The sequence below is a fragment of the Aspergillus pseudotamarii genome, assembly GCF_009193445.1.
Source record: "Aspergillus pseudotamarii strain CBS 117625 unplaced genomic scaffold BDV38scaffold_13, whole genome shotgun sequence".
Lineage (NCBI taxonomy): Eukaryota > Fungi > Ascomycota > Eurotiomycetes > Eurotiales > Aspergillaceae > Aspergillus > Aspergillus pseudotamarii.
In genome coordinates, this window is record NW_022475027.1 from 217,384 (window position 1) to 243,142 (window position 25,759).

The 25,759-nt window shown below is 48.7% G+C and overlaps 8 protein-coding genes across 8 annotated transcripts; 4 read left to right on the plus strand and 4 right to left on the minus strand.

The window, feature by feature from the left end:
* Positions 1 to 110: 110 nt before the first annotated feature.
* Positions 111 to 888, plus strand: BDV38DRAFT_280459 (putative lactoylglutathione lyase (Glo1); the record flags this gene model as incomplete). The annotated part of the gene is made up of 2 exons (XM_032059314.1): positions 111 to 725; positions 847 to 888. 2 exons carry the CDS (start codon positions 111 to 113, stop codon positions 886 to 888), a joined length of 657 nt encoding a protein of 218 aa, XP_031916055.1.
* A 1,112-nt stretch (positions 889 to 2,000) lies between these two features.
* Positions 2,001 to 4,018, plus strand: BDV38DRAFT_290762 (FAD-dependent oxidoreductase; the record flags this gene model as incomplete). Its single annotated transcript, XM_032061560.1, has 2 exons — positions 2,001 to 2,973; positions 3,029 to 4,018. The coding sequence occupies exons 1-2, from the start codon at positions 2,191 to 2,193 to the stop codon at positions 4,016 to 4,018; spliced, it is 1,773 nt and encodes a 590-aa protein (XP_031916056.1). The 5' UTR covers positions 2,001 to 2,190.
* Positions 4,019 to 4,202: 184 nt separating this feature from the next.
* Positions 4,203 to 6,739, minus strand: BDV38DRAFT_240789 (uncharacterized protein). Its single transcript, XM_032053932.1, has 2 exons — positions 5,610 to 6,739; positions 4,203 to 5,554 (listed from the first exon to the last, which is right to left on the minus strand). Exons 1-2 carry the CDS (start codon positions 6,207 to 6,209, stop codon positions 4,583 to 4,585), a joined length of 1,572 nt encoding a protein of 523 aa, XP_031916057.1. The 5' UTR covers positions 6,210 to 6,739; the 3' UTR covers positions 4,203 to 4,582.
* Positions 6,740 to 6,990: 251 nt separating this feature from the next.
* Positions 6,991 to 10,966, minus strand: BDV38DRAFT_240792 (GTPase BMS1). The gene is made up of 4 exons (XM_032053933.1): positions 10,817 to 10,966; positions 10,651 to 10,721; positions 10,505 to 10,594; positions 6,991 to 10,442 (listed from the first exon to the last, which is right to left on the minus strand). The coding sequence occupies exons 1-4, from the start codon at positions 10,872 to 10,874 to the stop codon at positions 7,149 to 7,151; spliced, it is 3,513 nt and encodes a 1,170-aa protein (XP_031916058.1). The 5' UTR covers positions 10,875 to 10,966; the 3' UTR covers positions 6,991 to 7,148.
* Positions 10,967 to 13,023: 2,057 nt separating this feature from the next.
* Positions 13,024 to 17,464, plus strand: BDV38DRAFT_269404 (potassium transporter-domain-containing protein; the record flags this gene model as incomplete). The annotated part of the gene is made up of 8 exons (XM_032056965.1): positions 13,024 to 13,756; positions 13,819 to 13,951; positions 14,336 to 14,474; positions 14,871 to 15,089; positions 15,137 to 15,397; positions 15,454 to 16,218; positions 16,308 to 16,415; positions 16,463 to 17,464. 8 exons carry the CDS (start codon positions 13,024 to 13,026, stop codon positions 17,462 to 17,464), a joined length of 3,360 nt encoding a protein of 1,119 aa, XP_031916059.1.
* Positions 17,465 to 18,294: 830 nt separating this feature from the next.
* BDV38DRAFT_269405 (alpha-ketoacid dehydrogenase kinase family protein) lies at positions 18,295 to 21,027 on the plus strand (the record flags this gene model as incomplete). The annotated part of the gene is made up of 6 exons (XM_032056966.1): positions 18,295 to 18,309; positions 18,371 to 18,411; positions 18,537 to 18,695; positions 19,084 to 19,100; positions 19,532 to 19,766; positions 19,839 to 21,027. 6 exons carry the CDS (start codon positions 18,295 to 18,297, stop codon positions 21,025 to 21,027), a joined length of 1,656 nt encoding a protein of 551 aa, XP_031916060.1.
* A 187-nt stretch (positions 21,028 to 21,214) lies between these two features.
* On the minus strand, positions 21,215 to 22,836 carry BDV38DRAFT_280466 (putative 2-methylcitrate dehydratase (PrpD); the record flags this gene model as incomplete). Its single annotated transcript, XM_032059315.1, has 2 exons — positions 21,215 to 22,341; positions 22,512 to 22,836. 2 exons carry the CDS (start codon positions 22,834 to 22,836, stop codon positions 21,215 to 21,217), a joined length of 1,452 nt encoding a protein of 483 aa, XP_031916061.1.
* Positions 22,837 to 23,007: 171 nt separating this feature from the next.
* On the minus strand, positions 23,008 to 24,935 carry BDV38DRAFT_240811 (RGase C). Its single transcript, XM_032053934.1, has 3 exons — positions 23,663 to 24,935; positions 23,370 to 23,602; positions 23,008 to 23,310 (listed from the first exon to the last, which is right to left on the minus strand). Exons 1-3 carry the CDS (start codon positions 24,650 to 24,652, stop codon positions 23,160 to 23,162), a joined length of 1,374 nt encoding a protein of 457 aa, XP_031916062.1. The 5' UTR covers positions 24,653 to 24,935; the 3' UTR covers positions 23,008 to 23,159.
* Between the last annotated feature and the right edge of the window lie 824 nt (positions 24,936 to 25,759).

A 25,759-nucleotide genomic window follows, 5' to 3' on the forward strand; every position in this document is an offset into this window, starting at 1 on the left:
TCACTAGACTTGTATATTTATATTGGATCTACACAAACCCAAACCCGACCACATCCCCCCCCCCCCCCCCCCTAAAACAAACACCCAAGAAATCCAAAAAATCCAAAACCATGAGCCCCCAGCCCACCCCCTTTGAAGAAGGCGCCTTCCTGGCAGGCGGCCACAACACCGACCCTCCTCTCCCACCAAATGACCCAACAATTGGGACAAAACTAAACCACTCGATGCTCCGCATCCGAGACCCGCAACGCTCTCTCCACTTCTACATCACCCTCATGGGCATGCGCACCGTCTTTACCATGAACACCGGCCCCTTCACAATGTACTACCTCGGCTTCCCGTCCAGCGCCGAAGACCGCGCCGACCTGTCCGCGTGGGCGGCGAAGGTTTCCGACCCGGCCAACCTCACTCAGACGCTGGGGTTACTGGAGCTGTTCCATATCCATGGGACGGAGAAGCCCGTGGAGGAGGGCGGTGTGGAGATGACGAACGGGAACGCGCCGCCCAATCTGGGGTTCGGGCATCTGGGATTCACAGTTCCCGATGTGAAGGCTACTATCGAGAGGTTGAGGGCCCAGGGCGTCAAGGTTGTTAAGGAGTTGGGAGTTACGACTAGGGAGAGTATTCCCTTGAGTGACTGGGAGGAAAAGAGGGGTGTGGGGGTTGGCGAGATTCATCCCAATTATAAGGTGTTTTTTGATCAGATTGCTTATGTTGCTGATCCGGTGAGTTTTTTATTTTCTCCTTCTCCTTCTCCTTCTTCGTCATCTTCTTGTTTTCCCTTCTTGGTGTGGGATCTTGGGGATGGTTGGGTTTTTGAGGATAATGGGCTGATTGTGTGTTCAGGATGGGTATATTATTGAGATTCTTCCGCAGAATTGGCAGTGAGTAAGTGAGTGAGGGAGTGTTGATGCTTCTTCAAGGTATTGCATGTAGATATGCGATCCTAGATATATCACGAATATAGCCCCAAGAAATAAAGGAGGACCGAAGAACCTGTCACGTTGATTTGAAACTATGACCTTACAGGCCCAGATGATTGGTCAATGAATATTGGCTCGCTTTTCTTCCTCCAGCTTGCCTCAGCAACTAGCAATAATTTGTCAAACACTCGATGCTCAGACACTTTTGCATACCTGTTCTGAAAATTAGATCATCAGTACCAGGGTTATAGTAGAGCCCATTGCATATATCAAATACAGGTATATGCATCCATAAACTGCAAGGACCTCTAAACCACCTTTGGATACGATCAAGTGGTCTGACAGTTCATCCTGTAGAATATATTCACGCCTCATTCGTGTATATTAATTGAGTATAACTTCGATACTGTTATAGGCGCTTTTGTTTACATGCTAACTAGCTGCCTCTGCCTTGCAGGAGACTCGTCCCTCAGTTAAAATTAGTGGTCAATTGAGTTGTAAACTAGGATGTTATCTATGTTATATATATATATATACATATAGAAGGGAGATATACTACCTCAAAACCAACCTTCACGACATAGTATTATATCTTATTGGAAGAAGTGATTTTGAGATTAAATGTCGGACAAAAGTTTACAAGAAAGTTGGATCTGAGATTAGCGTTGGCAAAACTATCACGAAAAAGGTATATTCGTTTAAACGTTAATCCTCCCTATACGGTCAACGGCATATCCCTTTGAACCTATTGAATACCTGAAACTATGACTACATCTGGCCGTCGTATTAGTGCCAGAGGCTCAGCATCCACAGCCACCTTAGTGATATCTCCACGGGTTCAAATTGAGGTTTGCCGAATACGAGCTTTCCCAACGAGCTTCCCGTGACGTCAAATTTGCCAATGCATATTTCCTTTGCATACACGAAAAAGTTCAACGAACCATGGACAGCTGCAAATCAAGGCCCGGTCCAATGGTTCGGGATCTGACTGGTCCAGCGACCTGCCCTGATTAGGAAAACACTGCCTTGGGTCTGGTGTGCTGTCCCGAACATAAAGTTAAGCAAGCGAATACGACTGGCATAGCCATGTGTCTGGCAACGTAGGGTGCCGTGTTGGGGCAAAGGCAAGATGCTTTATGTTTTATTTTGGATGTTGATTGAAGTTATAAATATGGCATCTGCGTTGCCTTCATGGGAGTGGACTTTCCTAGAACAATTCAGATCTCCTTTCTCTTTACCCAGCAAATTACCAGATTAAATCTGCATCATGAAATCATATATTTGGGCACTGCCCTTTATTCCGCTGGCGTATGCTAATGGCAATTCCTCGTCATGTCGCTGCCAACCGCACCAGAGCTGCTGGCCCTCTGAACAAGAATGGAACTCGCTCAACAGTTCCGTCAATGGAAACCTGGTGGCCGTACGACCTATCGCAGCCGTCTGTCATGAAGGTGACTGGAATAGTTCAGCCTGTAAAGAAGTCACCGCGTCCTGGACAAACTCGACCTGGCGAGCGGCTCGGCCGGGTGCCGTACAGTGGGAGAACTGGGAGTCCTGGCCGGAGCATAATCAGACATGCTATATCGAAAGTCCACGAAGCACACCATGTGGGCAGGGCCAGATCTCCCTCTACTCGACACTTGCCAAATCAGCGTTTGATATCCAGGAGACGGTGAAGTTCGCAAAGCAACACAACCTTCGTCTCGTGGTCAAGAACTCAGGGCATGATTTCCTGGGTCGTGCTTCGGCTCCAGAGTCACTGCAGATCCTTACCAACGGGATGAAAGATATCAAGATTGTGGATAAGTTTACTCCTGCAGGTGCCCCGCAGGGTAAAGGCGAAGGTCCAGCAGTTACGATAGCCGCCGGTGTTAGTCTGCAGGAGTTGTACACTGCTGTCACCGCGAAGAATAGAACAGTTGTTGCTGGGTCTTCTCACACAGTTGGTGCTGCAGGGGGTTATATTCAAGGTGGTGGACATTCTGCCCTGGGACCATGGAAGGGGATGGCTTCGGATAATGCCCTTGAGTTTACCATCGTGACGGCTAATGTAAGTGACAACACATCCTTGCTCAAGATGGTCCATACTGATCATACCACTGCAGGGAGAACTAGTCATAGCAAATGAACACCAGAACGAAGACCTATTCTGGGCTCTCCGAGGCGGAGGCGGAGGTACCTTTGGGGTCGTCGTGAGCGTCACAGTCCGCACATTCGACGACGCTCCCCTCATCCTAGCCAACCTCAACATCACAACTTCAGCGGGGAATCCTCAATACTGGGATGCCGTGACGGCGTTTCACGCATCTCTTCCAAATATAAACGACGCCAAAGGTGCCGGATATTACTGGATTGCTCCAGATACCAAATTAACAGAGAATACCAGCGTCTCGACATTAACCCAGGTTTTCATCTTCCCCAATCGGACAGACACGGCGCAGATTGATCATCTGTATGCCCCGCTTATGTCGAAACTGAACAGTACCACGGGTGTACATACGCAGTACGCTTCCTACCCAATCCCGAACGTCGGCTTCTTCTTTTCCAACATCGTCCTCACCGGCAACTCCGACCAATTAGGTGGCGTGAGCTTATTAGGCTCAAGGCTCTTCTCTAGAGACCTCTTATCATCCAACAATGGCTCCAGAAAGTTAACCTCCGCGCTGCGCTCCATCCGCGTCGGCCCCGGCTCAGCCATCATCGGCCACCTCGTAGCTGGTGGCGCTGTAGCAAATAATGCAGGAAAGGTAGACAGTGCGCTCAACCCTGCATGGAGGAAAGCGATCACTCATATCGTTATCCCCAGTGGCTGGGAGCCGAATGCCACTTTGGCTGAGCAGGAGGCCGTGAAAAAGAACCTTACTGATGTGGAGGTACCAATCCTGAGATCTGTCGAGGGGGCCGATAAGATGGGCGCTTATTTGAATGAGGCGAATGCTTATGAGTCGGAGTTTCAGAGTTCGTTCTGGGGAGAAAATTATCAACGTCTGTTGAAGATCAAGAAGAAATGGGATCCTGAAAGTCTGTTTGTTGTGAGGAGAGGTGTTGGGAGTGAGGAGTGGGATGAATGGGGGCTTTGTCGGGTTGGGAAGTAGATGTCATGTGGTTTTGGTTTTGGTTTTCCTCTTCACAAATATACAAATATGTGTCTCTCTTTCTCTCTGTCTCTCTGTCTCTGTCTGTCTGATATCGAATCTGTCCCGTCAATTGAGCCATTAGAAATGATAATATCGATAGGTATTTTAATACGTTCTGGTTGTACAAACTCCCCTCTATTAGCCGAGCTACAGGAGATATTTATTGTACACCCGTTGCAGTATGATAATATGCGTTACTGCCGAACCCATCAGTCAGGCCCGATTTGCAGTAGCCATACTTAGCTGCTGCCGCTGCCTAATAATTGATTTTTGGAAGCCAAAAACAAACGACAAAAATCCCCGAAAACCGTTGCATAAGGCAAACGGCCATATGGCACTCCCAATCCATGCATGCGCCATGATGATGTCGAAGAATACCCAAACAATGCACTATGCACTATGCATATTTAGGAATCCATTGTGGAAAAAATAGTGGGGGCTAATTAAACATCGCTGAGATGATCATGAATTCGATAAGTCAAAAAGTGTAGGTAGTCAGGATCGAAAAGTAGGGTTACATCCTCAAGAGCCGCCCCGTGGCGTTGAGCGAGTGCTGATGCTGTTTGAGTGACCGGAGGGGTAATTATTTTCATCCTCGCTATCACTGTCCATTTGATCCAACAGACGGTCGATTTCGTCACCGGCCTGAGCTTCTAATCCCACGCCCGAGTCACGATAACCAGTAGGCGGAGCCGTGTTTACAACGATGTGCGTGTCTTGACTCCCAGGTGCGCTGTGTTTAGTCTGTGTAGATGTAATGCTGCTATGTGTATGATTCGGCTGACTCCGGGAGGGCTGTGAGTTGGAGCAATACCCCGAATGTCCCGGACTGGACATAAAGAGTAGCGTCTCTATCGCATCTTGTTCCATGGACGAGTTTTGTGAATGGCTTTGCTGACTGGATAGGCCATTGTAAGGTAATGGACGGAGAGGAGGTGTCTCGGGAACCAGCACCGTTTCTGAGCTAGAGTTTCGCTTTATTGTACTGATACTTTGCTGGGAATGATGTCGTCGATGGCGGGGGTAAGGGAAGTTCTGTGCCTGACTAGAGGGGTCATTTGGGTTCGGGCGTCTGCGACCACTGCTGTCACTTCTTGGAATGATATCTGCAGGCGCTGCGAGTCTCGCAAAACGGGAGAATGAAGAAAGAGGGGTGCGCGATTTTCGTGGGTCACTCTTCAAAGATGGCGCCGAGTCTTCTGATCTGGCTGTTGGGGATGATCGCATAGGATTATTGTGTGAGTAAAGATGGGACTTTGGTAGTGTATCTGGTACAGACAGCGAAGTAATCGCGCCAGGAGAGCTAGGCTCTATCAGTTCTTGACTTTCCCCTCCCCGCCCTATCCGTTCGAACGGGTCGGTAGCGGGAGTTGAGGATGAACGGTCATTATGAAGTAAATCCAACGGTAACTTGTTCTGGGAGCCCTGTGACCGTCGGCTTGCCTCGATTTTAGCCGCAGCGTAAGACAGACGTGTGCGAAGGTGCACAGACAACTGCACTCATATCAGCAATAAAGTTCAGAAAAGACGAGCTACGGAGTCTCGTTACCGCTGCAATTCTATTTCCATGCGTAGCTGAGCTAATGCTTTTAGACCGACGTCTCTCGGAAACGATTGTACTTGAGCTATAAGGTTGATCTTCCACCAATGGTTTGATAAAGCCAGTTGCAGTTCTCTTGTGACCCGCAGCTATCCCAGAAGGGCTTGGGGGTTTTGGAACTGCTGTGGAATCATTGTTGTGCACATTGGTCACAGAGCGTTTGGATTCAGCCTGGTTTCTCTCAGGTCTATCGCCTATGGTTATTTGGGTATATCTAGGTCGCATCTGTGATCTATCTGGGGAAGAGCGAGACCGCGTAGTCGGATATCCTGCACCCGACAATTCTCGGGAATGGGAAACGACATCTATTGGAGAGGTTGGATTGGAAGCTCGGCTAGAAGCCCCATGGAGAGTATATTCTGATGCAGGCTCGACCGCCGTACTCGCAGGAACAGTTGAAGACTGCGACTCTGAAGCATGGTTGCTATGCTGCCCTGAATTGGTCGAATTCAAACGGTCGTTCGTGGGGTGCTTGGTATCACACTGCAGCGAAGAAGACTGCGCATGTTGCACGTGTTGGCGCCCATGTAAATGCGGCAATCCGCTCATCCTGACTGAGGGGCAGCGAATCGCGCAGGGCGCGGCCGTGTAGACTGGGAACCTTGGGGTTCAGTCCACGACGACCGACGAAATACAACTGTAGCAATGTCGACGAATGGAAGGTCTCGCAATTAGACAAAGATACTCAATTGCTTAGCTGTGGCTGGTATCCTCAAACCATAGAGGTGATCTTCAACTCCAAGCGCCGAACAATCTAATCTCCGCCCGGGTCAAGGGTGTTGGCGCGGGAACGTCCAATGCGGAGCTATCAACCCTATTCCTGACACACCATTCACAGAACAATCGTGCTGCGCAAATAGCCTCAATTGGGATTAAATTCCGCACTCCGCTTGGCTGCAAGGGATGTCTATTTAGAGTCCCGTCTTTGAACGCAAGGAGTGACTTGTAGCAGAGGACTAACCGGGACAAGTACGTTTCGTCCCCACACGTAACTTAGATCCGACACTTGGTCGATTGAAGTGAGGAGACACGGGTGGGGATTGGAGTTGAAGCCAGAAAGACATGGAGCATACCTGCTGGATGATCTTCGGGCTGTCAAGTTCAAGTAGTATTTGTTTAACCTTCGAGTGGCCAACTCTATTCCAGTCGACGCGTTCCGCGGCGCGGTCACGTGGATGTTCCGCCCAGGCAGGTCAAGTAGTATAGTAGTAGGATTGTATCAACCGCCGCACGTGAAGAAGAAGCAACATGACAGCGGAAGGATCGGCTCCAGAAGAGGCAACTCATCAACACCTCAGTAACACTAAAAAGGACACCAACCCTGAAGAATAAAGGACATATTCTATTCCTTGGTATATATCGTTAGATATAATTAAACGCCATCCACCATGCAGTATATCAATAGATACATATGGGCATTATGCCAGAAAACGAACTTTTACCAACCAATATACATGCAACGATAAAAAACTGCCAAGATGTTCAAGATCACTTGCGCTTCTTGCCTCCACCTCCTCCATCCTCGTCTGTGTTCTTTCGTTTCTTGCCCTCTCGCCGCCAGTAATCGTCACGCTCCCGTTTCTCCCGGGCTTCCTTCTTCTCCAAACTGTCGGCGACCTTGGCGCGGTAGACTTGTCTCCGCTCTTCCTGCTTCGCTGCGCGTCGAGCTTGCTTGTCGTTCCGCATGGTGGTCAGCTTTTGCATAAGATCTCGTGCCTTCTTCTCCTCTCCTCCAAGGACAACAGCCCGCTTTTGCATATAGGTCTGGTCCTTGCGCGATTTCATCTTGGTGATCTGGGATTTGAATGGAAGGTCTTTAGCCAACTGCCGTGGGACGCGGAGGGGATTGAAGTGACGCTCCTGTCGTTCAATGGGACGATAGGCAGAGTCCTTCTGCAGGGGCGTTGGGATGCCCTTCTCACGGCGGACTTCACCGGTGAGACGCATTCCCTGCCACCCACTATCGCCTGCACTGTTTTCTTCCAGGTCAAGCAAGTTTGTTACCGGGTTGTAGAATCGATGCGGTTTGATGGGATACCACGCGCGTAGGAAGACAATGTCGCTCATAAGAATCTTATCTTCAAATGTCGCACGGAAGCAACCTTCGGGCTTGCTCAAAGCTCGCTTGACTTGTCCTCGGATGCCAGATACGGTTCGAATCGCAGTGCCCTCAAACTTGGCAATCTCAAGGGAAGAGTTGAACATATCCTTGATGAAGGCAGTGTTCTTGAAGATCTTGTAAGGTGTACCAGTCAGCTTGAGCTTCTTCACAATATCCGTATGTTCATCCACGCTCAGCACTACTCCGGTTGCTGCAATTCGGAAACCTGGGGCCTTGTTGGAGAAAGATTGCACGCAACAGAAACCGGTGTTTGGTGCAACGAGTGGCCCATAGAAGGTGCCAAAGCAGTGCATGTGTTCTGGCGTGTATTTAAGCATTCGGTTACGCGTCCGGTTGTCAGAAGTGCTGTACATTGGTAGGGTCTGGAAGCGACGCCATCCGAGAGAGAAGATCAAGGGATCGTTGCTCTTCAAGATCTTCTTGTGCCAACGGTGTCTTTTAATCCGAATTTGCACGTATCCAAATCGGTCTTCAGTGGGTGCGAGTCCACCGACGATGACAGGGAAGCGAGGATCGAATTTCGTGGCAAATTCGCAAGGTACATTTTCCAGAACGATACGGGCATAGGTTCCGGCCTTGAAACCTTCAGCTCTAGCTCTTGAGGCTGGGTCCAAAGTATCAAATTCGGCCCGGTTGATGTCTAGCTGCTTCTGCAGCTTCGCCTTCTGTGCATCGTACCATTCATCTTCACCGAACTCTTCATCGCCTCCACCGTCTTGTCGTGAGTTATCCTTGGAGTTGGCGAACCCCTCACGGTCTTCCTCTTCAAAGCGCAACCTCAGCTCTTCCTTCTTCTTGGCGTTTCGTTCGCGCTCTGCCTCGAGGTCCACGGATCCCTCATCGCCTGAACCCTCTTCCTGCTCCTCTTTCTCATCCGAGATACCATTGAACACCTCGCCAGTCTCCAGGTCCTCGAAGTCTCCATCACCTTCATCATCTTCATCGAAGGCATCATCAACATCTGAATCATCGTCATCCCCATTGCCGGATAATCTAGCAGTGGCGAATCGGCTCCGTAGAGATTCAATCATCTCTTCATCCCGCCATTTCCGCTCTAACTCTTCATAGTCGAACTCGGGGATGGCACGGTATTCCGATTGCTCTTCCTTTTCGTTGTTGGTCTTCTTGAAGAAGTCGTCGGCATCTTCTTCGTTCTCCTCGTCGGCATCCTCCTCTTCATCTTTGCCGGACCATCTCCGAATCACGTCAAGAGGAGTGATAGATTCATCGTACATCATGCGAGACAGGTCAGCGACACGATATTTCGGTCTTTTGGCATGGAGCGCTTTAGCGTTGTCAAGCATTCTCTCTTTCCACCTAACAGTGCCATCCTCATCCACATCGTCTTCATCAAGATCTTCTTCGTCATCACTTTCCAATACCTGGTCTTCAACAGACGAAATGGATCCGAGATCAGAATCACTGTCGGCGAATGCGATGTCACCTTCATCATGGCGGCTTTTGCCCTCCTGTTTCTCTCTAAAGGTTGCTTCGAAGTCAGCAGGTGCGGACACGTCAATGTTTTCTTCGTCACTGTCGCCTTCCAGTTCCTCCTCGTCATCCTCGGCGCTCTCGAAACCCTCATCCTCCTCTGCATGACCTCCTTCTCCATCCATAAACCTCGCATGCCTCCTGTGTTTCCTTCCTGCGCCCTCATCCTCATCGTCGGCCTTCTCTATGGCCTCACCGCCTCGGAACAGACGGACACCTCCATCAGCTTCACCGAGGAGTTTGCGTTCACCCTGAAGACCAACAACGAGCTGTTCACCCAAGCCACGATCTTCATCTTCCGACTCGTCATCTCCTTTGTTGAAATTGGACGTCTTGACATCAATATACACAGCGTCTTTATCGACCAACACACCACCAACGTCAGACATAGGAGCGAAGAGTAACTTTTGCTTCTCTCCCAGCCTGCGTTTGCTTGCCTTGCCGGAGGCTTTCGCCATTTGTTGATCCATAAAGGGTGTGGGGCATGGGTCTGGAAGTGACTCAATGCCGGAGACAGTTAAATCACCCACTCCAGGTACATGGACTCGCGTTCCCTGAGCTGAAAAGTTTGTGCCTCGTAGATAACCGTAGAGAGCCACTGTCCGGTCGCACTTCGGATTCTCTTCGATCTGAGTGGGCGGCGTAATATCCAGAAAGCGATCTGCAAGCGCATAAGGGTGTGAATTGCGCCACACTAACGGTCTAGGGTTCTTCATAACCGACAGGAAACGAGAGAGGTTGTGTATTTCGCGATCGGGATACCGGCCGTTGACGACACCAGAAAGATAGAAAAGCTTAGCACCGTTGTAAAGCTCGCTCCAGAAGCGATGCTTCAAGCGCTTCTTCGCCATTCTAAGGGTGCTCTGTTTCTTGAAAAGGTCCAGGTGGGTTAAGATACCGAACACATTTCCTGGCATACCACTGGAAGACAAGACGTTCAGGAACTCCATAGTCTCCATCTCGAATCCATAGTTGCCGTCAATCATCAGAAGCACAATATCGGCAATTTTCGCGACATCGATCATACTGGCAAGGGAGTCGGAGGGGGATTCCAGGAAAGTGAGCCGGCGCCGCTTAGATGTCACCACAGTCAAGGGTCCTTTGGGGGTGCTGAGGGTCTGTTTCGTGTAGCGACGGATCAAGGACTTAAGAAGAGTCGTTTTTCCAACCTAGTCGAACCGGATGTTGTTAGGCACTTTTCATCCTCCGCATCTCCATGTAGAAAACTTACACCCGGCGGTCCAACAATTGCAACGACCAGGGGAGGTGCCTCTTCAGGCACACGATCCACCAGCGGTACATGCAGCCTCTTTTCTTTAATCTACATCGAGGGTCATTAGTTCCTGGAACTGTCGAGAATCGGCATTTAGATCATACATCATGCGACCGCGCGCCAGCTTTATTTCCCTTCCCAGGGTTCGAAAACGCGAAGGCTTTTGGATTGGGGCCTAGAATCGCGATCTCTGCATCAGTAAATGTATACCACCGGGGGGAAATCAAAATGCATAGACTATCGCAATCAAATCCGATACAGAGTACATACCATCATGTTTCTTTTTCTCCTTCGAGGGTCGATGGACCCTGTTCGACTGGTTCTCCATTGTCGAAAAACAAGGTCAGCGACCTCTGAGAAAAATACCTTTTTCCCTTTGGACGACAGAACTCGGAGCAGAGTTGAACAATCCGTGAGCTGCTTCAGGTAGCTTGGTCCAAAATTATTATTTCCATTTTCTTTCCTCGGGACGGAATTTTGCAAGCGCCGACATCTTCCCGCTAGGAAAGTAAAAGTTTCTTAATGTCGACACCTTACTGCCTGAGGTATGAAGTTTCTGATAAGAAATTATTACAGTTTCTCTGCACGTGCACGTGCACTCCGGGCCGGGGGACGTGAAAGGGCCCACCTTATCGGTCCGATAGATAAGAACTAGTATAAAAGAGGGCGAGGAATGTTGGAGGCAGCTTTATGAAAACTTCATGATTCCTTCTTTACCATGTAAAGTATTACTATTGTATGGACATATAACAAGTGATTATTAGCAATGAGTGTATCGATAGACACCCTGAGACCAAATACTGATTGATCAAGAACTTTCAAATGACTAGAGAAAACCTACTATGATCAAGAACTCCAGTCGTTTGTTGGATATCTTGTGGCATAATACCAGACCGACTTCCGATCGGCTCGTTTGCTGAGTACTAAACTGCTGATAAGCCGTCAATCCTATCGTGGTATAGCTACACCTATATGTGGACAGCAACGCTGCGAAGCATTGTAGATGCTACAAGACCATATTGTATCGGTTCTGTTAAGCTTACGTAGATCGAGCATCAACTCCATTCCATGAATCGGACCCTATATTTCCTTCATAAAGTATGGCGTAGTTCTTGGATCATAGACCGCGAATTCATTTCCAGATCTCTAGTTTGAAAGACCAGCCAGGCTACAGCTACGGTGTCTCCGTGATACCGAAAGAAGGAGTGTGTGAACGATAGAACCTGTCGCTTTTGCTCTGGCAAAGAAAGCCAACTAGCTCTAGCCTGATGTGGGGTTGTCCCCACAGTCTGGGGCGGGTTAACGTTGGAAGGCCTATATAATTTAACTCGGACGTTAAAGATCGCGCGTAGCTTATCTTCATACTTGATGCATCATCTTAGTAGTGGACTGACGAGGACACCAACAAGTGGAGTTAGGCTCGTTCCAAAGGATTTGATCAGCGAGGTCTTGCGATACTCCTTCAAATAGAGTGCATTGACTTACTAACTTGTTAGTATAAGTGTCTACTATTCGATTTTAAAGTGTTACTTTTAATGGTTGATCTAGCCTTGTCCTAAAACAGATTCAAGAAATGATTGTCAATAATTAATACTCGTATATGCATTTTTAGTACAAAGGGAGTCATAAAAGAAGCAGGCTAGATGGTAGTTTATGAATAAATGGTAGGTGCTAGAACCGGTTTATCCCGTAATATGGATGAAACTAACGAATGCTGCAACTGTGCTGCACCAAGGTGACCAATCTGAACAGATAAATTGATGAGGACTTAAGACTGACGATCCATGCAACTAGGCTGCACGGCGGTAACACGGCTAATTTCAATGAAGTATAAATGGAACATCGCACTTTTCAATCTTCACCCTCCTTAGTTGGAACATTCTTTTATCCGTTCGACTATCTAGACTATTTTGAATTTTCGAGTTCCTTTCCCTCAGTGTTCATTGGTCGAAAAATTTTGACTTCGACGTGGCGAACATAAGGGGAAAAAAAAAAAAAAAAAGGGACCAGGGAAATCCTTATCATGATTTGATACGAGAGGCGAAAGTACCTTTTCCGTACTTCCAACGCCACCTTCAACCAGACCTTGTGTCCCACGTCGGTCAATCCCCTAGCATTCATGTCATTATGTAGCAGTGGTTGGTAAATCCGGTATTAGTAGAAGCATGGAAATCTATACTAACGATCAGCACGTCAGACTCCAGTTGCGTTAGTTGATGTCTTACATCGTAGAGCGGGAACAACTTCCGAATCATCAAGATCTCGGGCCGGCAACCGGACCGTCACAATTGGGGTAATGGTTGAAGATGAGTTAGCGGGGTATTTGATAAGCTACCAGACTCATCGGAGTGTCGCCGAGACGGGGTCAATAATAAAAGGATTGCGCCACCCCTCAGAGGGCTCTTAATTGATTCTCTCTCGCCAATCTTCATACCTCTCTCGTGGCTACACAAACACTCACGATCAAGAACGCAGAAATGGTTGTCAACCGTCGTCCTCCACCAGCATATACTGCTCCTCCGGAGTCTACAGTCCATGCTTCTTCTGAAGTCTACAGAGCCATCTCAAACACCGCCTCAGACGCCTCTCAGAGAACTCTAGAGACGTCTTTCACCATCCGTCCATGCTCTGGACAAGCATGGGTTGTACCAGCTGGACATGTCTGTCGTCTGACTACTCCAAAGGGCCCTCAAGTGGGTGATCTGAACATATGGAATGCGAACAACCCCAGAGAGCGATTGTGGGCAGCGCGCACCCGTCAAATTCATGCCTCTCATGTATCCGTTGGAGACCGTCTTTGGTCCAACCTTCCATATCTCCGGCCGCTTGTTACCATCACGGGTGATTCACTTGGCGGCGGACAGCTCCATGAAGTGCTCGATGCAGAGGGTAAACGGACAAAGGGATTCGGAACGACGCAATGGGGAGGACGCGTTCATGATCTTCTGGGTACCCGATGCGATCCCTACGTGAATCTGCTGATGGGTGGCGAGTCCTTCGACTTCCATTGCCATTCGAACCTTACCCGCTCTGTACTCCCATATGGTCTGACAGAGCTTGATGTGCACGACGTTCTGAATGTGTTCCAGGTAACTGGGCTGGATGAAGAAGGCAAATATTTTATGGAAACTTCCCCGGCAAGGCCAGGAGAGTATTTCGAGTTCTTCGCCGAGGTCGATGTCCTGTGTGCACTTTCAGCGTGTCCTGGTGGTATGTGTCTCCTGTCATCTTAGCGGATCAAAGAGTCCTGTTATACTAATGACCGTGCTTAGGTGATTTGTCCAACTGGGGTTGGGAGGAAAAGGGTGAGAACATGGGAGCTACTACCCGTCCGCTTGGGGTAGAGGTGTACAAATTGACTAACCCCAACATCCTGGAGAATTGGAAGGAGCCCGAATCTCCGAAGTATCGAGGAATGCATGGGTTGACGATGCCACAGCGTGAAAACGATGGATCAGGCTACGTGGGGTTGTAGTTGAAGTGGCGATTCGATCCGCGGTGACACCTAAAATGCTGTTCTGGAATGCGCGTTGGATTTAGCACAGGGAGATCTCTGTCTATCAGCAGGCTAAAGGATATATTTATGTAATTGGTGAAACCCTTAGTGATAAGAGTGACCCAAGTATGCACCTGATACAATGTTGGCCAGAATCCAAGAGACCTCCGGTGCACATTGAGAGCGCTGTGTTCTGGCCCGGGTCCAGCACGTGGCTGTTGACATTTCACATGCGTCGCTTCATTATCTTGCAGGTCAAGATAGCCTTAGCAAATGTAATTGAATAACTCAAGCATTGTGGCTTTTGAGGCGGAAATTATCGTGGAGAGTGATTTGGCCATTGGTGGTGATAAATCCCGCAAACGGGCTGTTCCTCCACGAGCGTCACCCGTTGGTCAGAACTTCAACCCAGATAGAACGAAGACCCCTGCGGTGCAATTACCTTATCGCCATTATACGAGCGAGTGTCAGCGTAGGTCTAGCTAGTAGTGAGATGCTAGAGATAATGATGTCGCCTCCTTATTTATATAAGGCTGGGTTGGTCGATGGCGCTCTTGATTGACACAAGTTGTGATGTTTCGTTAGCAGATAGTACTAATCATTCATTTTGGAAAGACTGTTAAACCCAAATCCAAGTGGAACATTTGTTCAAAATATTTGGTGTCCCGGGCAAAAAGAATATATGTATGTCAGCCATTGACATGTTCTCTCCTATTCATACCCCCTCTCCACCTCTTCGACAAGAATGTGTACTTGTTAACATAGCTTCACCGTCAACCAGTTGAGATATTAACAGACGCACTAATCCCTATCTGATGTAGCGAATAGTCGCTCCCTGCACTGGGAATGGACGAAAACCAGGATTTTGAGAAAGGCGCTATAGTACAGAAGAGTCCGGAACATGATTTACAACAATCACACGATGACATTTACAATGTCCGGCCTTGGAATAGCGCCCTGGATAGACTCCAGAGTGCAGTAAGCACACTGGGCGAGGCCGATGAGGATCCCGGACTATGCAAGCCAGGAGATTACAAACAACCCCAGGTACGAGACACACAGGCGGAGTTGACTATCATACTAAGTATCAACAGGTTTTCGGGGGAAGGATGCTTTTGTGGCTCGCCTATCAATCAATCGGTGTTATATACGGTGACATTGGTACCAGTCCTCTCTATGTTTACTCGTCAACATTCAGTGAGGCACCTTCCCGTCAAGATCTCATTGGGGTCCTCTCCATAATTATCTGGAGCCTGTTCATGATGGTGACGGTCAAGTATGTCTTGGTTATTCTTCGAGCAGATAATGACGGCGAAGGAGGCACGTTCAGCACATATTCCTTGCTGAGCCGTTATGTAAGACCCCCTAAAGTTGCATTTCTGGTTGTAGAGATTGACCTTCGCATCCCTAGATGAACATTACCAACCGTGACCCAAGAGAGGCCTCCCTGGTCCAAATGAAAAGACACTTAACGGATGAACTTGAACGAACAAGCAGGCATGTACGTCATCGACTCGAGTCAAGCAGCGTTGCGAAACGCCTTCTCAAAGTCATGGGAGTACTGGCGGTTACCATGGTCCTTGCAGATGGCCTTCTTACCCCAGCTCAATCAGTACTAGGAGCCGTCCAAGGGATTGAAGTAGTATCGCCCAATATTTCGAAAGGCACCATTATAGGAGTTACCGATGCTATCCTGGTCATCCTGTTCCTAATTCAACCGCTTGGTATTACCAAGCTTACATTTGCTTTTGCACCTATTGTCATCATATGGCTCGGATTCAACGCTGCTTTTGGCATATACAACCTTGCCAAGTATGACGCTGGTGTCTTCATAGCATTCAACCCTGGGTACGCCTTCAGTTTCCTGGCCCGGCATGGCGAGGAGGGTTGGAGGATGCTTAGCGGAACGTTGCTCGCCTTCACTGGAGTTGAGGCTCTTTTCGCAGATATTGGAGCCTTCAGCAGAAGAGCTATACAGATTAGCTGGCTAGGTTACGCCTTTCCATGCTTACTCTTGGCTTATATCGGACAAGCAGCCTATATTAGTGTGCATCCAGAAGCATATTCGAATCCATTTTTCAATGCCGCGCCACCGGGCACTGTCTATCCTGCGTTAGTCATTGCAATTCTAGCTGCCGTTGTTGCCTCTCAGGCCATCATAACGGCGACCTTTCAGGTAAGACCATGATCGGCTTATTAAATCGGTATCGCTAAGAGTCCCATTAGCTCCTCACACAAGTGATGAAACTGTCATATTTTCCGCAGATCAAAGTCGTCCATACCTCCGACATCTTTCACGGTCAGCTTTACATTCCGATAGCGAATTGGCTCCTTATGGTTGGAACAATACTTATAGCTTCCATCTACAACAATGTACGTCTTGATTTCAGTAGTTAGATACCAATGCTGACTAGTTGTAGACCACGTCTCTGGGTAACGCATACGGTGTCTGCGTTATGTTCGTCACATTCTTCGATACCTGCATGGTATCGTTAGCAGCTATGTTTGTGTGGCGTATTAGCCCATTCATCGTGCTATTCCCATGGCTCATAGTGGCTTGTCTGGACGGTGCCTATCTCTCTTCCGCTCTCATGAAGGTCCCCACTGGCGCCTGGTTTACCCTCGCACTTGCTACCGTGTTGGCCATTCTATTTCTCATATGGAGATTTGGGAAAGAACAGCAATGGTTTGCCGAGGCTGAAGATCGCTTTCCCACCTCACACTTTGTCTCCAAAGGTCCAGATGGCCAAACACGTCTAACCGATCGATATGGAAGTACCCCATTGAGTATAACAAAAGGTCTCGGGATCTTTTTTGACAAAGCCGGGGAGACCACCCCAATCGTGTTCAGCCAGTTCATCCTCAAGCTTACGACCATGCCTGCTGTGATAATCTTCTTTCATCTACGCCCACTCGAAACACCATCGGTGCCAGCGGAAGATCGCTATACGGTTTCCAGACTTGCGATCCCTAACTGCTACCGTCTTGTTGTTCGCTATGGCTACAACGACGAGATCATCACACCCGATTTAGCGAACACAATCACTCAGCAGGTCCGCAGGTACCTGATTGCAAGAGCTTGTGATCAAACTGATCTATCCACATGTACACCTGACACAGTCACAAACAAGAGCCATGCTAGCTCTGTACAGCGGTCTACAACACCTGTAACAGGGGAGTTCTCCATAGTAAGCGGGGGGCGATATGATACTTCATTGGCCAAACTCGAGGACGCTTATAGCCATGGAGTTATATATATCACCGGTAAGGAGCAAATGAGGATCAAGAAGAGTAAAAATTACGTTCGGAGATTGGTCTTATGGATCTTTTTGTGGATCCGTGAGAATACAAGAGCGAAAATAGCATCTCTTGGACTAGCAACGGAGAAGGTTATTGAAGTTGGCTTTCTCAAAGATATATAATAGCCTGAGGTGTCAAGACCAGTGGAGTTAGGTGACTTGTTAGTAACAGAAGGTGATACCAGGATTATAACGTATGCATCTTCATTTTAAAATGGTAAAGTAGGCTCTGCAAGTCCTAAATAGTTGCATAAGGCGTGTAGCAGTGCACAGCCTCGTTGCCTTACTGAAAGAGCTGATGACGTAGCCTCAAGGATTCTCTGTTGAGGGCAGAATGCTCACAGGACTTGAACAGGGCGGTACCTGAAGCGGTGAGGCGCATGGAAGTTGAACGGGCTGCCCCGCCCAAGGCCGTCCATCCATCGTCATAGTAGTAGTAGTAGTACTAGTAGTCCGCCGTGTTACCCCACCATCAGTCATGCATGTCACTGAGGAGGCGTCTGTTGTACAAAGCCACTGCCACAGGCGATCCAAAGCCACAAGAGATATGGAATAGATAAACCTACAAGTATAAATGATGTAGAGTTCTGACGACACCGTGAAGTTTAAAAAAAAGACCTGAAACAATAAATACTACGGAAATGACGGAGTAGGAAACTTTGTCACGAGGGGAATGGCCCAAATGGCGCGATTCCAGGGAACTGCGAAACCTGCGGACTGAGGCAACAGTTTGCCTTTCCGCGCTATCGGGCGAAAGTCACATTTCTCCCCTTATCAGTGGTGATATTGACTCAAACCCCCGCAAGGTGGTATAAAGTCTCCCGGTGTCCCACCCTGTCCACGGCTTGTTTTCTCCTATTACCCTTCAACTGACAAACCCCCAAACACACCACCGTATCTGTCCACTTCGAACTCTTGATCATTGAAATATTTACTCCACCTTTCACGTAAAAATGCCGCTCTTCAACGTTCGTTATACCTGTCCTACCGTCTTGTGGTTTCTCGATGCTCATTAGTCTATCTCTTTAGGTCACACTCAAGAAGGACTCTCCCGTTGAAGAGTTGGATAAGTGAGTTGCCCTATGGTCTAGTTTCTAGAAAGAATAACTGCTGACACAGCACCCTCGTTCGAAGAGCCAAGCAGAAGGTCAAAGAACAAGGAGGAACCATCAAACATGAGTACAGCCTGATCAAGGGTTTCACGTAAGGCAGCCATCCATCATAACGCTGCCCCACAACAGCACCAACCAGCGGAACTGACGGTCACTAGTGTCGAGTACCCCGCAGACCATGTTAGTACTCTTGAGTCGAGTGATCATATCCACGTTGAACAGGATGGCGAAATCACGACCCAGTAATGGAAATACGCGTCGAGCCCAGGACATATTGCGATGGCTCACTGTTGGCGACAAACAGCACAGCGAGCCACATAAGCAAACGTCGATATTGACGGGGAAGTTGCGGTTCAATGGTGGCTGTACGAATTACGAATATTCTAGTCTAGCGTTTCAAGAGAATGTTCCTCATGAGTGCCGGGTCTGCTGTGCGGAAATCTGGACTCATCGGAGACTATTCTCCTGCTCATTTATGACTTAAAATCACATCGAATTTTCAGATCATTTTGTAATGGCTGTTCTTTGTTCCCAACACGGTGTGCCATTTTCTGTCTACTGACCAGGCTTCGAAGATATACTCAAGGAATGATGACTTCACCATACAGGAAAGCGACCAACCAAGGCAAGCCAAGTATACATACATAGTACATACATACGATAAGCTGTAAGATCAATGAGCCGCGAGAGGCGTGTCATGTACGGAGTAGGACTCGCTCATGCACGTTCTGACGCAGTCTTATTGGACTGAATGAAGGAAGGGTCTGCAGTCCGCACCCGTTGCCTGTTTTCTCGATAGTTCATGGATTACCACTCTCTTTATCTATTTTGACTACCGTATATGCCTTTGAAGATCCTTCGAGCAGTGAAGGGACGGAAAAAGGACATAGAATGTTATTTTCTTCTTCTCATAGTTGACACGGCACATTTGACTAAGCAACCTCCCACCTGGGCACTCCATTCACTTTGCCTGAATTGTATTAGCGTCACCCCACGTGAGGATTACCCTTTTGAGTGGTATGATGACATGACGAAAGTCACTGATACATGGCGTGAATTGATGCTGAGCGAGTCACAGAATGGCTATTGCTAAAGATGGCCTTAACCAACGCTCTCGCACGGACAGCGAGCTTCAGCGTCCGATATAGGATTCGTCAAACCCATATTATCCAGAAAGCACGTCAATTTTCTGTGTCACCGCCTCCCCAGGTTGCGACATCAACTCAGCACCCGTTCGCCTACGGGGCAAATGATGAAGTCACACGTCTTGCGGCCAGCCGTCGTCGGCCATTGACTCTTGCAGATTTGCTGAAGTACGTTTGGCGCTGGGGGTTATGGTTGTCTTAACCTATATGCACAGGATATACTAATTGCGGTCTCTCTAGACACGGTCGTCCGCCGTTATCGAAGGATGCTCTCCTCGCATCGGCGAATTTTACTCTTTCCCTTCTCCCTGCCCGCCTTGCATCTCGAATCGAAGCGCTACGGAACCTCCCCTTTATCATTGTTTCGAACCCGCATGTTTCGAAGATCTACAATAACTACCTTCATTCTTTGTCCACACTTCTCCCTTACCAGCAACGGCAGATCACAACACTCGAGGAAGAGAAACACTTCGCAGAGGTTTTGGCGGATCTAGTCCACACTCATACAGATACAATTCCCATTCTTGCGCGTGGATTCCTAGAGTGTCGCCGATATATCGATCCGACGGAGGTGACTCGGTTCTTAGATACCCACCTGCGGGCGCGAATCGGCACTCGGCTGATAGCTGAGCAACACTTGGCGCTCCATTTTGCTTCACAGCCGATTAGCGATGATGGCAAGCCAGCGAAAAGCACATCTCCATCGAACTATATCGGTGTCATCGATACTGCCCTGCAACCAGCACGCATTGTCAAGCTCTGTGAGGACTTCGTTGGAGAGATTTGCGAATTGAAATATGGGGTCCGCCCACGACTCACGATCGGCGGGCAACCGGATGCCACCTTTGCGCATGTTCCTGTACATGTCGAATACATACTCACAGAACTTTTGAAGAACGCATTCAGAGCCGTGGTTGAAGCGGGGAATGAACGCGAGCCTGTTGAGGTGACAATCGCAGCTGCGCCTGACGTTCCGAGAAACCATGTGCGTGGGCCATACTCAGTGTCGGCGGGACCATATCCCACCCATCCCAACTCGGACGTGGGATTCGAGATGGATACCGTCGTGGGAACCGCAGATGCGAACGAATCAATCAAGTTCTCATCTCCCTCGACGCAAAGCATTACGATCAGAATCCGCGATCGGGGTGGTGGAATTCCTCCCGAGATTCTGCCAAATATTTGGTCCTACAGTTTCACCACGTTCTCTGATCTTGACTCACAGGGATCGGACAATGGGAATATGGATGCCTTGAATGCTATGTCCTCCAGCAGTGGCCATTTGAGTAGCATCGCAGGACTCGGATACGGATTGCCACTAAGTAGGGCCTATGCTGAATACTTTGGTGGAAGTATCGCCGTACAGAGCCTGTGGGGTTGGGGCACTGACGTGTATCTGACTCTGCAAGGAGTTGGTAAGGTCGGATGATAGATGATGGGATATTGTAGCGTCTTTGGCCTTCCAATGCCCACTGACCAGCCTAGCTATGTACCGGTAACTCGCAAACATAATAGACCACGCTGCAGATACTGGTTATCTGAAATAGATTGAAGCTTCTCATACAGTGAAAAAGATAAACATTTACACCCTTCAACTGTCAGTACCTATATCATGTTCAAAGCTTGGGGCTTGACGACCCTTGGAGCCAGAATAAATTGACAAACTCCGAAATACTCATCTCATCGTCCTCCACAGCAGCCAGAATTCGAGCGACATGTGCATCCGAGAACACCAAACGCATGTTTCTCATGAATTTATCTCGCACAGCAGCCGAAGTGTCGGGATTCCTGATATGACCAATTGGATACTCCACCAGCACCTCCGGCAGGACAGTACGATCATTTAAACACACCGTCAACCCCGAACCAATACTCTTCTTCTCCGGATCCAGATACTCAGCCGTCAACCGATCGTCCGGCACAACAACTACTCTCTCGCGCAAGCTCTCCAACTCCTGACTCCTCGCCCAGCAACTCTCATCCAGATAATCCCCCACCTCAGGCACGCCCCCCTTTAACAACGCCAAAGCAACGACGAACTGTATACAATGATCCCTCTCCGCCGCATTTCCCAACGGCCCCCGATTATTAATAATAAGGTCCGCCGCCCTAGTCGTTCTTATTTCAATCCTTCTCACATCACCCACAACATATCCCATCTTCAAAAGCCGCCCCCGCTGAACCAAAACCGCCTCAACAGCCGCAATCCCATGCCCTTCAACCGGCATAACCTTATACAAGACATTCATAACCGTCCAATCCCCAAGCTCCCTGGTGAATTCAAACCTCCCCCCACCGAAATCCCGCTTATAAAAACCCCACGGCACCGTACTCAACACAGAAGGCACACCAACTTGCCCAGCCCTAACCAGCAACGCCAAATGAACCGCCCGCATGCACGCATCCCCCGCCGCCCATCCTTTCCGAGGGATTGTATTCTCTGCGCTGCGGTAGACCCGGCTCGGATGACCGTCCATCCAGACGTGCGAGATGGTAGCCATTGTCTGGGACTCGGTTAAGCCAAGGAGCCAGGAGATGACGGCTGCCGAGGCGAGCTTGACGAGGATGACGTGGTCTGTACCGTGAGTGTTGAAGGAGATGCTTTGCGCATAGATGCCTTGGATCTCGTAGGCCTTTATAAGGGCCGTGAGGAGGGTATGCATTGTCAATGGGGGGCCTTTGCGGGTTGGTTCGTTGGTTCGACAGAGCCAGTCTGTTACGGAGAGTATAGATGCTAGATTATCTGTCGGGAATCCATCATGATCAGTATAATCATTTATCTTTATCATCACAATCACAAAGAGAAACCAATCCACACACACACCCACACCCGTTCACCCCTCTCTCAAAAAAAAAAAAAAAAAAAAAAAAAAAAAAAAAGAGGAAGAGAAAAAGAAAATGAAAAAGAAATACCAGAAGGATGTCCCCACTCCCTCCCCCCAAGAGCATCATTATGATCCAAATACCTAATGAGAACCCCCAAATCGAACGCCCCCTTCACCGGATCCAACTGGTATTTCGTACCCGGGACCCTGAATCCATTGGGAACGATTGTACCTGGGACTCGCGGGCCAAGGAGCTTCTGGGCTTCGGGGCTTTTCGAGGCTGTTTCGATTGCGCAGCCTAGTGCGTCGAGCAGGGCTGTGCGGGCTGAGGTGTAGGCTGTTGGGTTGGTGATGGTGTGGTTGTAGAGGTAGGTTGTTAGCGATTGGATCGGGGGGTCGTAGGGGGGTGTCATTTTTGGGGCGAGTGAGGTTGGGGATGTGTGTTAGTATATGTGGAGGAGAGTTGTAGTTGTTGGGGGTGTACTAGGGGAATATGAAGGGACGGGGTATTTTGGTGATAGGGGAGGGCTTGGGGTGAGTTGGTTGTGTGACTTTGGGATTGGGGTTGTATTGATGAATATACGGCTGACGCGGGATGAAGAAAGAGGAGTAGAAGAGTATGTAACAAGTATGGATTAAATTTTCACAATATATTGATCGAATAATCAAGACGTTCATCTGTCCATATTGACTGCCATTATTACCACGCATCTCCCGGAAACCACCACTGTATCACTCACAGACCCCCTGCACCGCTCAAACTCAACAGAGTCGAAATAGGGGTTGCCCCGGGGAAGAAACTGGAGGGCATGGGCGGAATGGTAAAGGGAGTAGTAGACGGAGGATTCGTGGTAAAATCACCGGGCATCCGTGCAGCAGAATAAGACCTGAGAGTATCCATGTCAGCAGAACTTTCAAGGCATTAGGGTAATTAGATTGGACGTACGGCGTTGCAGTCACGGGAACAGCCGTAGTATAGGTCGCTAGATCATCGGTGTCTTTCGCTTCTTGTAAACAAGCACCCGAGCCGTACGCATTAGCACAGGACCATTCCACATGGTCTCCGTCCTCGGTCCACAAATTCACGTTGTCAAGGGTGATGTCGTAACAGGGGACGTCCTCGTCACACTCGATTCGGATGACCGGCCGGCTGTTAGCGACGTTTTCGCCGTACCAGTTCTAGGTAAGTAGATTTCTGTCAGCGTTGTGGTTAGGTTTTCATGACTGACATTCACTTACGCGGAAAGTCAGATTCTGAACCTGAACCCCTGTAGACCCCACGTCCTTTCCCCAGGCTTCATTCACAGCGAGGGGATAAGGGCCTCCGTGCACGATAACATTCTCCCAGACGATGTTCTTGACTATTCCATCACCGTTGTGGGTTTTCAGATAGCAGGCGTCGGCCTGGTTCATGTAAAGGTTTCGGTAGTAGATGTCGGAAATGTTGGTGCCAGTGCCCAGAGACCCAATGGCAGTTCCTCCGCTCAGATTGCAGTAGATGTTCTCAATTAGAAAGTCCGAGGCCGGAGACTTCACCGTTACACACTCATCGCCATTGGTAACCTCGATATCATGGACCCATACGTTCTGGCCCCATATATCGAGTGCATCCGTCATACCTAGGTCAGCGATCCCTCGCACAAGAAGATTGTAGATCTCCCCATTGGAAACGGTATCGAAGACAAAGTAGTACGCGGGGGAATCGATCGCAGCAAAGCCATGGACCGAGAAGTCACTGACATCCTGGAAGCGGAAGAGTCGTTCACCGTAATTTCCATCTTGAAGGTATTCGTATCCGTATCCTTGGACCGCGCCTTGGGAATTGCCACTGAAAAACTCGCAGTCATGGCAATCGCGTACAAGAATCAATTGGTAGGAGCCCTCATGACCGCGCGTTAATACACCGTCCAGCTGGAAGGCCGTGGATTCACCGTGCTTGAGTTCCAGATCTGTTGCAAGCGAATAGTTACCGGGGGGTACGTAAATGAGACCTCCAGTTGAGCAGTTACCCCAAGCGTCGAGAATAGCCGGGCCGACGTCGGTTTTACCGTCTGCGACAGCGCCGTACTCGGTGATATCACAGGTTTTATTCTTTGCTTTGGTCTGGAAGTCCACAAGAGGCCCGACAGACCCAGACAGCTGAGCTGACACAAGAGTTGGTGCCCAGAGGGCCAGAGTATAGAACAGTGTCACTTGCATTATGAAGGTAGCATTGAACTGTCTGACCATGGAGGAAAGGTGGTCCGAGGAAGTCGTGTGTCACTTATATTTCTGAATCTCCATGGCCCCATGTCTGCTATCCCGAAGTGGCGCTATTGTGAGAGTAGTTATGTTATCCTGCTGGGCCGATTGTACACATCAGGAGACGATCCTAAAGCTGCACACCAGCGAAGATAGGTTCGAATATATTAATTTGATTCTTAAATAGGAAATCCATGGGCAATCCAATCCTTCGAACGGGAAATTTGCCGAATATGGTGGGCAGAGCTTAACCACAGTTTGCGAGTTCTTCATCAGTCTGAAACAACGGTAGCGGAGTCGGTTCTTCGTTTGCAAGAGTGGACGGCATCTTCGAGCAGATCAATGCCTTTTATTGATTAGAGGCATAGTAAGCTTGTGGGGTTTCGGGGAAAACGAATCTAAAATAGGGGGCTTCGGCTTTGCTTTTGCTTACCGTTAAGGACTCTTAGTACTGGATGTTAGAGCAGTTCACTGGTGCGAAAATGAAGCCCTTGTACTAGTACTTTGTAGTCGGTACCTATAGGACTTTCCCGTCAGTTAGGGTTATAAAAAGCTAACCTTATGCTTCGAGTCCATTGTCGACTGTCCTTTCCGGACCGATGACCCACTTGAGGACCACGGTTTAGGGTCTCCTAGTGGTTGCTTTATTACTAGCTCAAGTATACCGGGGAGGTCGATCCTTCTGGTGTGAGTTAATAGAAGAGAGATTATGGGTTACCTATATTATTCAACAGAGATATCTTCCTCCAAACCGAACTAGTACCAGTATAGTTATTCTATCCCTCGTTTGAGCTTGCATCTTAGGTATAGAACGAAGCACTCCGATCCGTGTTGTAGTATCGTCCTTCCTTCATAGCTGCTAATGTTATGGAAGATGTTACTAGACAGGGCGGCGTGATATGTATGTCGTCTGGAATTCTATTCCTACTATGCATGTTTAATACAATAAAGGATAATTTATATGACATGGATAAATATGGTAAGACCTTTAGCTTGTGTCTGCAGTGCAAGCCAGGAGTTGCTGCGATCTAGAGAAAATGGCCCTGAAACAGATGTAGTTTTATTTGGCTGCAGGGCTCGTTCGAGAACTTGAAT